Source organism: Panicum virgatum, chromosome 1K (genome assembly GCF_016808335.1).
Source record: "Panicum virgatum strain AP13 chromosome 1K, P.virgatum_v5, whole genome shotgun sequence".
NCBI classification, from domain to species: Eukaryota; Viridiplantae; Streptophyta; class Magnoliopsida; order Poales; family Poaceae; genus Panicum; species Panicum virgatum.
In genome coordinates this window covers 46,773,234-46,787,479 of record NC_053136.1, presented here as the reverse complement: position 1 = coordinate 46,787,479, position 14,246 = coordinate 46,773,234, and the positions used below count along the sequence as shown (strand labels likewise).

Sequence of the window (14,246 nt, the reverse complement as noted above, 5' to 3'; positions counted from 1 at the left end):
TTTTTAGAAAAGATGATTGATATAATGACTATGATGATTATTGCCTAAAGGATTGGTGCCTTATATTTATGATTTTTTCTAGTGTGTGCCACGAGGAATTGTTCAGTAACGTTATGATATAAGAATCTTTCATATGTTTTTAGCCTAAAAGATTGGTGCCTTATATTTATGATTTTTATGAATTTTTTCTAGTGTGTCTCACGAGGTAACGTTAGGATATAAGATTCTTCCATATGTTTTTGAGGATATTTATAATAAGATTTCTTCATATGATACGAGGCGGGCCTGGTCTGGGTCCAGTATCGGGCGCTGATGCTCACTAGTCCGGCCCGTTAGTCTACCCGCGTAAACCCGGCCCATACGCCCAGGTCTACAGCCCAATCTCCCACCCTCCCGATGCGTCCTCCGACTCTGCCCCCCGACGGCCGTCCGCCCGTCGCGTCGCTTCGATGCGCATCAGCGCATGCGCCCCTCGCAGTCGCGACTCGCTTCCTCCTTCCCGTTCCCCATTCATCCTAAAGGCCTAAACCCTAGCCTCGCCTCTCCCCGCGCTCCGGCCGCTGGTGCGTCCCCTCCTTCGCCGGACGCCGGCGCCGGTGCAAGTACCCGCCGCCGCCAGCGCATCTCGTCCAGGGCTGCACGCCCACCTGCGCCCTGTGGGCTGTGCGCCCCCAACGCGAGTTCGACGCCGACCACCGCCAGGTCGACGCCGTCTGCTCGTCACCGCGGGTGGCAGCGCCGCCGGACGGCGCCCTCCAGTGCGGCAGCGCGTGCTGGTCCGGTCTCGCGGCTCCCAGATCCCGCCGCGGCACCCGCAGGTTGGTACTTTGACTGTGGCATAGTTTAATTTCAACCTAGCTGGACTCTTAGACTTGCATGCTCGCGCCATTTTTGAGGCCGCCGCCGCTGGACGCCACTGCCGTAGCGTGGGATCCGATCCGTCTTGTGTTGGATGCTTCTTGTTTGTTGCTAGGACCCCTAGCTTCCATGGACCGATTGCTCGTTTTGTTATGCAGAATTTCTTTACCCTTATTGCGGCGATCCTTGAATCCAATTTTTATATTTGTCTCTCCAATCCATCCACACTGCGTGTGTAGGTGATTTGGTTTATTTTCTGAGCTTGAGGCTTTAAGAGAATCTCCTCGCCTAGTCAGCCGCTAGCTTTAGACCGGGGCTTCTGCCAGCAGTTATTTGTCGGCACTGCTCTGTCTGGGGGCTTTAGCCATTTCCAGTGGAGTTTGTGTTGTTAGGGACTTGTGATGTTTGGCTTTCGAGGTTCCATTGCGTGTAGTTGTATGTTAGGAGGCAATGCTGTATGGATTTGTTGTTTTAACAATGCCAATGTGGCTATCCTGCATGATCATTGGGCTGACATGATATCAGTACCTTATACTTCTGTCACTAGAGTGAGAAATTTATCATATCTGAGTGTCCCTGAAGTCTGAATGGTGTTGTCTCTTTTATACGCACCAGTGGGATATTAATTGATTTCATCAAAGTCGTCACCGGCCTGTATTAGCTCAATGCACGTTTCATTAGCTCAGTTAGTGGCAGGAGATGGGGATATTGTGTCATGGCTCTGTCAGTTGGCATGGAGTGTTAGTTCTGTAAGCTAAGCTTTGAAATAGTATTTATCTGCAACTTTACGAATTACTTGATTATATAGCTATTGAATGGATTTAGTGCTACTCGGAACTAGAGGAAATGTTACTCTGCTATGTAGCTGTGGGTTTTCTTTTAGCTGTTTCCATGATGGAAATACGAAAAAACAGGCATCACAAGCGTGTGTCTGACCACGAGTTCTTTCACCTTTCATTGTATAGATCCACCTCCTCCATTTTCTTATTATTATAGCCTTTGACTGTGCTCTTGGTCTTATTTAGTGAATCAGAATGCCAAATAGCTACAGAACGTAGTTAATCCAGGAACTAGTCCTAAAAGTGTGGTATGAAGGGCTTTGATGTTCATGTGAATTCCTGTATGTTAGCTGTTAATTCTTGAAAAAATCGTCACAAAGGATCGAATGGGGAGTGTGAAAAGTCGTCTGTTTTTATCATGCTTTAATATCAAGACATATTGGTGTTTCAGAAATATGCACCACTATTGCTTGGAGACCTTCTTTCCCTGTAGCAATAAAAAAATCATCATACTGTATCATCTGCATTTCTCCACATTTGCAGCATTTTTATTGTTACTATTACTACAAATCACTAGAGTTTCACAGGTGCTAACTAATTCAGTGACAGTTACTGTGCTGTTGATGTGCCAGTCCCAGTTCGCCGCACATGCCCTAAGATATGAGATAGTCTTGTGAAAGAGATTGGAAAGATGGCATCAAAAGGTCCCAGGTCAAAGCTGGACCATGAGACAAGAGCTAGGCGTCAGAAGGTTAGTTCACAGAATTGATAGTTCATTATCGTGTCATCTCTCTCCATCTCCTGCACTGCGCAGGTTTACTTGGCATATTATACTTAAACCTTTGTATTGTCATTTTTTATGGTGTCATGCCCCTAAAGGGGAGAGCATTGTTCTTTGTACATTTTCTGTTATTGTTTAATGTTAGTAAATTCTTTACTCAGTTTAACTTTTGATTTTGATTACATTACCTGAAACTGTGATCTCATTGTTACAGGCTCTTGAACCCCCAAGGGAGCCTCGACGGCCAAAAGTTCACTGGGACCATGTCCTTGCTGAGATGGTGTGGTTGGCAAAGGTTGCTTGCTATCATTTTATGTTTCAAATTGCAATCCTTCTATCTCATTGAGGAAAAGCGCTTCATTTATCATGAAATGGTAATTATAATTTTTTGGGGGCATACTTAAATTTGCATATGTTGCAGGAGTTTGATTCTGAAAGAAAATGGAAGTTTTCTATGGCAAAAAAGATTGCTCAAAGAGCCAACAAGAGCATTGTTGACCAAGCAACAAAGGGGGAGCGAAAACAGAAGGTTTGGCTCATCTGGGTTATATATCTCATCTATGAAATATTAGCTATATATATTTCTCAGTTTGGTGATTTTTTTCTTACAGGAGGAGGAGCATAGAATGAGAAAAGTTGCCGCAAATATTTCTAAGGATGTGAAGAAGTTCTGGATCAAAATAGAAAAACTGGCAAGTTCATTTATTCTTTTTAACGTCATCGATTACTGTAAAACATGCATTAGGATATTCCTTGTTCGAAGAAATTTAGCTATATTGGTTTGGTTTGAGGAAAGCAGGTTGTCTATAAGCATCAACTGGAGCTTGAGGAGAGGAAGAAAAAGGCCCTTGATAAACAGCTTGATTTCCTTTTAGGTCAAACTGAAAGGTATGTCAGTGTTACTTTTGTTCATTTGACATGTAGAAGTTTAATTTTATTCCTATATGTATATCAATGTCCTGCCCTGTTCCTTGGTATGATTTTCACCAGGTATTCAACAATGTTGGCGGAGAACCTTGTGGACATGCCCTATCCCCAAAAACTGGAAAATGGAACTTTGCAGACAAATCAATCATCTCAACCTGAGGAAGTAGCAGAAGAGAATGTAAATGCAGCAATAACTGATGATCCTGGTTTGTAGCTTAATGATGTACTTTGCATCTCAAAGATCCCCCCCCCCCTTTTTTTTGTGGGGGGGGGGGCATTTGTGTTCTTGCCCCTAATTTATATTGCAATTGTGATTGTACCCTCGTTTTCCTTAACTTTGTGATTTCACCCTTGCTGTTCACACGTCAATGCGATTTTGCCCCTGTTGACAGGGGCAAGATGTGGGTAAAATCATAAAGTTAAGGAAAACGTGGGTATAATCACAATAGCCCTGCAAAGTAGGGGCCAAAACACCAATTTCTCTTTTTTTGGGGGTTTAAACGGTTTCTGTTTGCAGATAATATGGAAGAGGATGATGATTATGAAAGCTCCTTGGATGAAGAGCCTGTAAGCCATTTCAGTTCCCTGGTTCAGTTTTTCCTTTTATTGAAAGTATAATTGTAGGGAATACTATGTATCAATGCATGTTATTATATTCTGCTGTGTGAGAATTCACTATATTGAATAGATTTTAACATTCTGTTAGGTGCATGTACAAGAATGACAATTTTTCTGCATAGGAATCACACTTTGTATGTGTGAATGCTGCAGGAAGATGATGAGCGTACAATTGATGAGGATGAAGCTCAGATCACTGAAGCTGAGCGCAATGAAGAATTAGCTGCTTTACAGGCAGAAGGAGACCTACCACTGGATGATATTCTCAAGATGTATACAGAAACTAAAGGTGATCTCCAACAACAGTTCTCTTTTACCCACTTCCATACATAGAAGGGAACAATTCTACTCCCTACTTGACATCCAATTGATAATTTGATCAGTCAAATATTTCTCAGTTAGCAGGGAAAGCAGTCCAGACAGCAAAGACACGTTAAGTAACTTAGTCTCGAAGAATTTGATTGTAGGTGAGATAGTGTACAGACCCTCATGGCATTAGTAAGATGATTTACTTAGACTCCTGGATCACATTTCTTTTGATTGATGCAGATTTTTTTATTTGCCTTTTCAGATTCTTTGAACCAGGCCAATGGCTACGATCATAAAGAATCATGTGACGATGGCAACTCGTCAAGTGATGATTGCAACTCTTCAAGTCATGATGGCAATTCTTCTGAGGAAGAAGACGACGACCAATCTTATGCTGATTTTGTTAAGAAGAATCATGTACACTTCTGCATCTTATTTGTGCCTGTGTTGGGTTTATTCTATATTCATTTTTTTTGGATCCTGGACATAGAACTTTCTCAAGCTATACCACCGTACTTTCTTAACTTTTCAGGGAAGAAGTAATGGTAATATCTCTTCTATCGATGAGCAGGCATGTTCTAATCATCTATGCTGTTTATAGTTTCTTTCTCGTTCATCTTAATGCTATATATTTTCTTCCCAATCACTGCCGGACGATGAGCTCCCCGTTAATAATTCTTATGTGTGGTAAATGGTAGTAACTAGTAAGTGGTCTTTTGGAATCAGCTGCCTAAGTGGTATGAAACTGAGTTTTAACCGTAGCTATGCATGGACTACCCAAGTATCTGCCCAACTTAGCTTCTTATTGAAGAGTGGAAAAAAAAGTACCACTATTTCATTTAGATATTGAATCAAGAATACAGTGCCCCTATTTCATGAAATCTCCACCTACCCAACCTCTACTGACAGCTATTAAAAACTATGTGGAAGAGTGGAAAAAGATTGCAATAACTAGTACATTCTTGATTACTGAATGTGCATATTTAAGCTACAATTCCTAGTAAAATATAGATATAACCATGCGTGTACCACTTAATACATTGTGGCATGGAGGAGTAATTGGTAACATTAAGAAGGTCGCAAGATTTACAACAACAACAACATAGCCTTTTTTCCCAAGCAAGTTGGGGTAGGCTAGAGATGAAACCCGAAAGAAATAAATTATCCATAGTGACTAATTATTTCAAACAAATTATTTCGGCAATGTCGATGTTGACTAATTTGCTCAATTATTTTCCACTAACTGTACCTGGGTGTCTGGCATCAGCTTTGGCTTCGTCATGGGTAGTAAAGCTAGATCAAATGGTCTGTTTTTTAGGTGAACTAGATGAACGTTGGCCAAAAGCAATGTTTTTGTTTTTCCTATTTGTGGACTATACGGTTGTGTACTTGTGTGGTTAATATAACTGAGATTCTTTTTTCAGGAGGATGAAGACTATGTTGCTTCTGATGAAGACGAAGGAAAGGTAGCTTATCCATAGTGATCTTGTTTTCTCATTGTTCTTGTTTCCTCTAATAGTTTTGCCATTACATCAACTTTGGTGTGAGTTCATATTTGAAAGTCAGGAAAATGTAGTTCATCCATTAGTAAAGTTGACGTATGTCTCATGATTCATAATATTTGGTCATCTCTTTGACAGGATGATGAAACAACTTTGTCTGAGGAGGAGGAGCTGGCAAAGAAAGAAGTTTCTGATCATCTGGACGAGGTGATTTTTGCCATCAATATGAAATATCATTGAATTGTTTGCATTGTCATGCATAGTTCCTTTTTTTGCAACAAACAAAAACTTGGCAGCACACTAGTTCCGGGAGATTCATTTGTTAGCATTGTTATCATATGCAATTATGCAAGGCTATCGATTTCCATATTCCAGAAGTTTGCATGTTTAATTTTGGATCTGAACTCTAGTGCTGTGTATATCAACTATCAAGATATGAAATTAGCGAAAATTTTCATTTGCTCGTCTTGGTCATACATGTTTTGTTTCACGTTGGATTAATATGTACAAAGATTCCTTTCATTAGATGAATGGCACTTAAAAGTGCACAGTTTTGAGAAGGAATCTGACTACTTTAGATGCAACCGTATTTATATTAGAGATGTATCCATTTGTGGACTTTTTAGGAAAATGCCCTTAGATTCTTGCAGCATTAGGGAGAGTAATGCTACTGGCCTCCTATACCTTTTGTCAGAATCCCCCCCCCCCCCCCCCCCCCCCCCGCACACACACGCAGGCATGTAGGGAGGGAGGGAGACACACACACGAACTGGCATTTAACATTAAACCTTAAATCCTTAATTGTAGGCTTTGTGATTTAACTGGTGAACATAATCTAGCCAATTGAATGGGAGAACGTACAACTAACTGTGAAGGATATAGTACCTCAATTAGGAAGATCACAGTATATTATATTTTCAATAGAACAGTGCCTAAAGGTCAAAATGCACAGTATACTGTTTATGCAGAAGGGCCTGATGTCCAACATTGCCCCATCCAAGATTTTGTGTAGCCAAGTCCTTTTTGTGATTAAGGGTTTCAGAGGTTGTAGTTGGACTAGGGCCATTTTATGGTCATTAGTTACTTATAAGCTCCTAATTTACTAGCTTCGCAATGACAGAGGTCCCACTAGGGTTCTGCTAACTATGGTTTGGTGGTCATATTTCCTTTACGCAGATTAAGTTATTGCAAAAGGAGAGTGAGATACCACTAGAAGAACTTGTGATGTACCAGAAGGTATACTTGGATTTTCCCACTTGCTTTCTTGACAATTCACTAGGATCCATTTGTAATACCTTTTTTTATATTTAGGATGGCTATGCAGATCATGAAACAATGGAGTTGGAGAATTCACCCTGTCTTGTTGAAGAGACTAATACTGATATGCCTTTGGATGACCAATCTACAAACATTTTAGAAGTGAACAGTGATACATTTGTGGATCACCTATCCATTGATGTGCTGAAAACTGAACATAATGTGAGTGCTAATTCTCTGCAATCAGAAATAGCACCAGAGCCTTGTGCACAACAAAATTTTGTGGAAGAGAATAATCTCACTGATGTTAACACGGTTAATGGAGATAAAAGTGATGATGTAATTGCTGACGCTGCAGCTGCTGCCAGATCAGCACAACCAACTGGTAACACCTTCATGACAACAAAAGTGCGCACGAAATTCCCATTCCTTCTTAAGCATTCGCTTCGAGAATACCAGCATATAGGGTTGGATTGGTTGGTTGCTATGTATGAGAAGAGGCTTAATGGAATTCTAGCAGATGAAATGGGTTTAGGCAAGACAATCATGACTATCTCCTTGCTTGCACACCTTGCGTGTGAGAAGGGGATATGGGGTCCTCATCTTATTGTTGTACCGACAAGTGTTATGCTAAATTGGGAGACAGAATTTCTCAAGTGGTGTCCTGCTTTTAAAATATTAACTTACTTTGGAAGTGCAAAGGAGAGAAAGCAGAAGCGTCAGGGCTGGATGAAACCAAATTACTTCCATGTTTGCATCACAACATACAGGCTTGTCATCCAGGACTCTAAAGTGTTTAAGCGAAAAAAGTGGAAATATCTTATTCTTGATGAGGCTCATCTGATAAAGAACTGGAAATCACAGCGATGGCAGACTTTGCTTAACTTTAATTCGAAGCGACGCATTCTTTTGACTGGAACGCCACTGCAAAATGACCTTATGGAACTTTGGTCCCTGATGCATTTTCTGATGCCTCATGTATTTCAGTCTCATCAGGAGTTCAAGGATTGGTTCTGCAATCCAATTTCAGGAATGGTGGAGGGCCAAGATAAAGTAAATAAAGAAGTTATAGACCGATTGCACAATGTCCTTCGTCCATTTATACTGCGGCGACTGAAAAGAGATGTTGAGAAACAGTTACCTAAGAAGCACGAGCATGTCATATATTGCCGACTTTCAAGAAGGCAAAGGAACTTATATGAAGATTTTATTGCTAGCTCAGAGACACAAGCAACACTAGCAAGTGGGAATTATTTTGGCATGATAAGTATCATTATGCAACTTAGAAAGGTCTGTAACCATCCAGATCTTTTTGAAGGTCGCTCAATAATAAGCTCATTTGACATGGCTGGGATTAACATGCATCTGAGCTATTCAGTATGCATGCTCCTTGATAAGACTCCATTTTCTCAGGTTGATCTATCTGAAATGAATTTTCTGTTTACTCAAAATGAATTTAGCATGAGTTCCTGGGAAGCTGACGAGGTGGTTGCTGCTTTTCCTCCGGGTGCTACCTCCCAGGACACTGATTTGAATGTTTCTTGCTCTAATAAGGATCATCAGGGAGGTAATGTAACAAATATTTTTGAAGATATTCAGAAAGCCCTACGGGAGGAGAGAATAAAGGAATCTAGAGAAAGGGCAGCTTCCATTGCATGGTGGAATAGGGTACGGTGTCAAAAGAGGCCTGTCTATGGCACAGACATGAGAGAAGTTTTGACTGTAAAGCATCCTGTATCTGATATTCTCGAGAAGAGGAACAACCCTTTGTGCCACATGGATTATTCATCGAGCCTTGCAGATCTTGTTCTTCCATCTGTGGGACGCTTTCAGAAAATGCTTGATGTTGTTGAATCATTTACATTTGCAATTCCTGCTGCTCGAGCTCCTCCCCCTGTTTGCTGGTGCAGCAAAGGAAAGTCTCCTGTTTTTATTGATCCGGCGTACAGAGAAAAATGCATGAATGAGTTCTCTCCCATTCTGTCTCCTATAAGGTCTGCTATTGTTCGCCGTCAGGTTTACTTTCCTGATAGGCGTTTGATCCAGTTTGATTGTGGAAAGTTGCAGGAACTTGCTATTCTGCTGAGGCGTTTGAAGTCAGAAGGGCACAGGGCCTTGATATTTACTCAGATGACTAAGATGCTTGATGTCCTGGAAGAGTTCATAAATTTATATGGATATACATATTTACGTTTAGATGGTTCTACACCTCCAGAAGAGAGGCAGACCCTGATGCAGAGGTTCAACACAAATCCGAAGTTTTTCCTTTTTATTCTATCTACTCGTAGTGGTGGTGTGGGAATCAACCTAGTAGGTGCAGACACTGTCATATTCTATGACAGTGACTGGAACCCTGCAATGGACCAACAGGCACAGGACAGATGTCACAGGATTGGTCAGACTCGCGAAGTCCACATATATAGACTCATTAGTGAAAGCACTATAGAGGAGAACATTCTGAAGAAAGCGAATCAGAAACGAGCTCTTGATGATCTAGTGATACAGCGAGGCAGCTACAATACAGAGTTCTTCAAGAAGCTTGATCCTATGGAGTTTTTTTCCGGGCACACATCTCTTCGTGTGGAAGACCAGCAGAAAGACTGCTCTGTAAGTGCTGGATCTTCAAATGATTTGGATGTGGCTTTGTCAAATGCAGATGTTGAAGCGGCTATTAGACAAGCAGAAGATGAAGCTGACTATATGGCTCTTAAGAAGCTGGAGCAGGAAGAAGCCGTGGACAATCAAGAGTTCAGTGAGGAGGTTGCTGGTAGACCCGAGGATGATGAATTGGTAAATGAGGACGATGTAAAACCCGATGAACAAATTAATGAAGAACACAGATATAACTCTTCAGATGTGGAGAGGGAGAAGAATGTTGCTTTGCCCATCAATCAATTAAACAAAGAAAAGGCTATTGCATTGGCTGTTGGTGATGAAGATACAGACATGCTTGCTGATGTGAAACAGATGGCTGCCGCCGCAGCTGCTGCAGGACAAGCAAGTTCGTCCTTTGAAAACCAGCTCCGGCCAATTGATAGATATGCAATGCGCTTTATGGAACTCTGGGATCCAGTAATTGACAAAGCTGCTATAAATCATCAAGTAAATGTTGAGGAGGAAGAATGGGAGCTCGATCGTATTGAAAAACTCAAAGAGGATTTAGAAGCGGAAATTGATGAAGACCAGGAACCACTTTCTTATGAGTGTAAGTAATTTTATGTCAATGTTGATGTCCATTTTGCTACTTTGGAAGAGTTTGTTCAGTGTCACACTTGCATTTCTGCATTTTAGCTGAGCGAGTGTCCACATAAACATATTTTTCCTTTTTTTATGCTTCAGTATTTTAACATAATCTCAATTGCAGCATGGGATCTTGATTTTGCTACAACAGCATATCGCCAACATGTTGAGGCTTTAACTCAAAAGCAGGTCATTTAGACTTACTAACTTGTGTTCTTATGTGCCTCTCTTGAAATGTAATGCATGTTAATCTGACTGGTTTAAATTGCAGTTGTTGGAAGAACAGGAAAGACAGGCTCGGGAAGCAGCAAAAGAATTGGAGGAGATGAATGATAATATGAGGTAGTGAATGGATTTTTTTCTTCTTCTGGACAATTCTAGTTATATGCAATAGTATACTTTTTTTGTTCTCAGTTGCACTTCACTTCTGTGTCAATTTGCAGTATTAGCACGCTATGTACCCACCTGTTATTTGAAATGCATCTTTCTCTGGCTTGACATTTTTTCTTAGGCTATAACTTCCCTTTGATACACTATTGACTTCATTTTCACATCCTTCTGCAGCAGTCACCGTAGAAAGTCAAAAAAGAACAAAAAGAAGACAGGCAAGTTCAAATCCTTGAAAAGAGGGCGTTTATCATCCGAGTCGGAGGTCATACTGGAGGAAACCTCTATAGATACAATGAGCATTGATGACAATGCACCCTCACCTGAGCATATGAGTGATGACTCACCACGCCATTATTCTAACAAGCGTAAGAAGATTATGTCTGCTACTGAGGAAGAAAACAGTAACAGCAGAAGTTTGAAGAAGTTCAAGAAAGCCACTAAATCAAATTGTATCTCCGAGGCCTTGTCACCTAGGCACTTGAGGGAAGAGCTTAATGATTCAGATCCAAAATCAGCATCTAGAACTAAGAGTGATGGAAGAATTTCCATCCCTTGCATGCCAGTAAAACGTGTTATTTTAATAAAGCCTGAGAGACTAAAAAAGAAGGGACTATGGTCTCGTGATTGTACTTCAGACTCATGGACATCTGAGGAAGATGCAGTTCTTTGTGCAACTGTACATGAGTATGGTCCTCTTTGGGAACTGGCAAGTGATTTTCTTCATTCCTTACCAGGTGGGGCATTTTATAGGGGAAGATATCGTCATCCTGTGCATTGCTGTGAGAGATACCGAGAACTATTCTGCAAATATGCAATGTCAGCAACAGATAATTCTAACAGTGAAAAGATTCCTTCTGGGACTGGAAAGGCTATACTGAGAGTATCTGAGGTGAGTTGATATCATGTGCATATTTTGACAAGGATTAACATTATTATATTTCTTAAGATAGTTCTGAGATCATGCAAGTGAACGCCCCAGACATAATTTGTATTATCCATAGAAACCCTCTGTTGTAGTAACTTGAAGTAGAATTTCTTAATCTTTGTTTTCTAAATTGGCTAGTTTGTCAGAAAAACTGACACATGACATGCTAGTAAGCGTAACTGGTATGTGATAAGCACCAACAACTGTGTTATTCCTGGTGTTTGAATTGTCTATATGGCAAATTATCGTCAAGCATAGCTTGAATCCATGCAGGCAGAGCATGTGTACTTCTGTGTTCCTTGCTTAATCCAGGTCTTAGCCTGTTAAAGTGCATTTTTTTAGCAAGTTTTAGGCGCAATCAACTGCTCACATAAAACTTAGTGGCTGTGTTGCAAATTGTTGATTTATTTATCATGTCTTTTTTTCAGGATCAAGCTCAGATGTTGGTGGATGTGACCAGTGAACTTCCTAACAATGAATTGCTTCTCCAGAAACACTTCATGGCTGTACTTTCATCTGTCTGGAGATCAAAATGTTGGCGTGGTCCCCACCGTGTTACAAGTACTTACTCTAGTGCACTACGTATGTTTTCTCCTGCGAAAAAGCATGGTGAATCAAGTGAGAACTGGCCCATGGTAAACTTTAGACCAAGCACCAATCTAGTGAGGACAGCCCTCGCAGATGCTCAGGCTCAATGCACACGAATGGCGATTCCGCCACCAATGAGAAATCAGGAATACCGCCAGAATTATTTAGAATTAGAGTTGGATTTCTTGACAGATCAACATCATTATGATGAGGACTTCCCATCTGTAGTGAATGTGTCCATACTAGAACCAGAGCCAATCAAACAGGCTACGGAACCAGTGGAACAATCATTATTGTCTGGAACTTCTTGTAGACAAGCTGAGAACCGATTCAGGTTAGTGCTGTACTGCTGTTGTATTGATGGTGACCGATACCATACTTATTTTTTATTTGAGATATAAAGTGGTTATTTGAATTCTTGAATTTTTTCTAATATTTAGTCCACCTTTGGTACCTGAACTAGCTTTTGCAATTTATTTTCTTGTTTGCAGGATAGCATCCGAAGCTTGTTACGAAGGTGAAGGTTCTCATTGGGCATCATCAGCTTTCCACATAAATGATGCCACCCGGCACAAATCTGGTCCAAAGACCATAGGAAAGCACAAAGCAGCACCAGAATGTGGAAGACCTCCCAAATCCAAAATCCAGAAGATTACTGAATCACATCAGGAAGTGCCAATTGCCTCCAGTCATTTTCTCCGGATGCCTGGATTGCCAGGTGCAGCTGACTTCAACATTAACGAGTCCCTATCTGACTTTGGTATCAGTGATTCTGAATTCAACTACTCTGAGGATCTGTGGCAAGAGGTTGACTCCCTCGAGTTCCTCCCGAACCAGGATGACTCTGTTCTCCTTCCTGGTATTGAGGAGTTAGAGCCTCTTTCAGATTTCACAGACATCGGATGAACATAGATGAGTAAAATTGTTCCTGATGGCATGCCCCTCTATCAAGAGGCCTCTGGCTGGATCCCAAGGATATAGATCGAGTTGCTCAGCTGGGCACAGATGTCCTGCAAGCTTGATCATGGTTCGCTGGAGCAAAGCTGTTGGCTTGGTGAGGTCACATTGATCCGACAAGCTTGGGGGATGGGTTTGCACTAATGGCGGCATTGGGTAATTTCCATACATGTATGTATATTGCTAGTCTAGAATCTTAGATGTAGAAATGTCTCCCTCATTTGTGTTTGAGGGCAGACCTTGTAACTCGACCACATGGAAATTTTGTTGAGCAGGTACAGACACAGAAGGGGAAAGAGAAGGCCCTCGGCATCACCCATTCGTTGCTGTTTCCCATGTTTTATCATTCTCTATTTTGTTCAGGGCTGGTTTCCATCTCTATATCAGAAATTTATGATGTGTCAATGTAGCTGCAAAAGAATGATCAGAGTCAATTGCAGCTTATGTGAAGGGGAATGCTGGCTTTTGGGCAGAACCAATGCAGCTACAGGAAGAATGATTAGAGCCAATGTAGATGCAAATGAATGAGCAATGCTTGGGATTAATATCATCATGAACTGGTCTTCAAGTGCACATGAGGATTGCGGTTTCTGGTTTGATAGTGATTCTGAAGGCATTTTTTTTATTCGAAGGGTGGTTCATTGGAGGTAAGAGGACCATAGGTATAAATGCACATAAATTGATGCAGTAGTAATCAAATGGTCACATTGTGGACTTGTGGCCCTGTGGACTGCTTCTCGGTTGTTACGCCCTTCACTTCGCATTCTCTGTATGAGGTGACTGGTGATGAGGGGGCTTGGAAAACTGCTGAGTGGGAATGTCATTGACACAGTTACCTAGACTGAAATCTTAAGAATTGTGTCAGTGGCTTTTCACATTTCATGACACTCCTCTTTTCTCTTCTCACAATGTTAGTAAATTTAATGTCATGATACTCTTATGATACTTCCATTGAGATTGGTCTAAGCCTGTAACTCTGCAATAATGTGCACGACTCCATATTAATCTGGAGTTGCATCACTGCAAAGCAACGGCGAGATGATTGAGGTCTGCTGTTTTGCTCAAAACTAATTTTGACTTCCGAGCTTGTATTAAGGTTCTGTTGGCCAGTTTTG

General features: G+C 41.1%; 1 protein-coding gene across 12 annotated transcripts; it reads left to right on the top strand.

Moving 5' to 3' along the window:
- Positions 1-415: 415 nt before the first annotated feature.
- Positions 416-14,182, top strand: LOC120713039 (protein PHOTOPERIOD-INDEPENDENT EARLY FLOWERING 1-like). 12 transcript variants are annotated; one of them, XR_005691169.1, is made up of 22 exons: positions 428-818; positions 2,247-2,388; positions 2,633-2,713; positions 2,840-2,947; positions 3,030-3,110; positions 3,218-3,306; positions 3,409-3,551; positions 3,863-3,912; positions 4,117-4,252; positions 4,362-4,430; positions 4,535-4,689; positions 4,805-4,843; positions 5,697-5,738; positions 5,913-5,981; positions 6,951-7,010; positions 7,086-10,236; positions 10,396-10,460; positions 10,543-10,613; positions 10,836-11,550; positions 12,015-12,508; positions 12,666-13,302; positions 13,407-14,182. XR_005691169.1 is itself a non-coding variant. In XM_039999037.1 (21 exons), the coding sequence occupies exons 2-21, from the start codon at positions 2,329-2,331 to the stop codon at positions 13,078-13,080; spliced, it is 6,093 nt and encodes a 2,030-aa protein (XP_039854971.1). In that variant the 5' UTR covers positions 416-818; positions 2,247-2,328; the 3' UTR covers positions 13,081-14,008. The 12 variants fall into 12 exon arrangements, 9 of the variants coding, with proteins under 9 accessions (XP_039854971.1, XP_039854988.1, XP_039854979.1 ...); XR_005691164.1 differs by having other exon boundaries at positions 447-818; positions 4,347-4,430; positions 12,666-13,287; XR_005691163.1 differs by having other exon boundaries at positions 447-818; positions 4,347-4,430.
- Positions 14,183-14,246: the final 64 nt, after the last annotated feature.

Coding starts and splice junctions, on each gene's coding strand:
- LOC120713039 (XM_039999014.1), top strand. CDS start 2,329: ATGGCATCAAAAGGTCCCAGGTCAAAGCTGGACCATGAGACAAGAGCT. Junction 3,111..3,217: donor GGATCAAAATAGAAAAACTG/GCAAGTTCATTT, acceptor TGAGGAAAGCAG/GTTGTCTATAAGCATCAACT. Junction 11,551..12,014: donor CTATACTGAGAGTATCTGAG/GTGAGTTGATAT, acceptor TCTTTTTTTCAG/GATCAAGCTCAGATGTTGGT.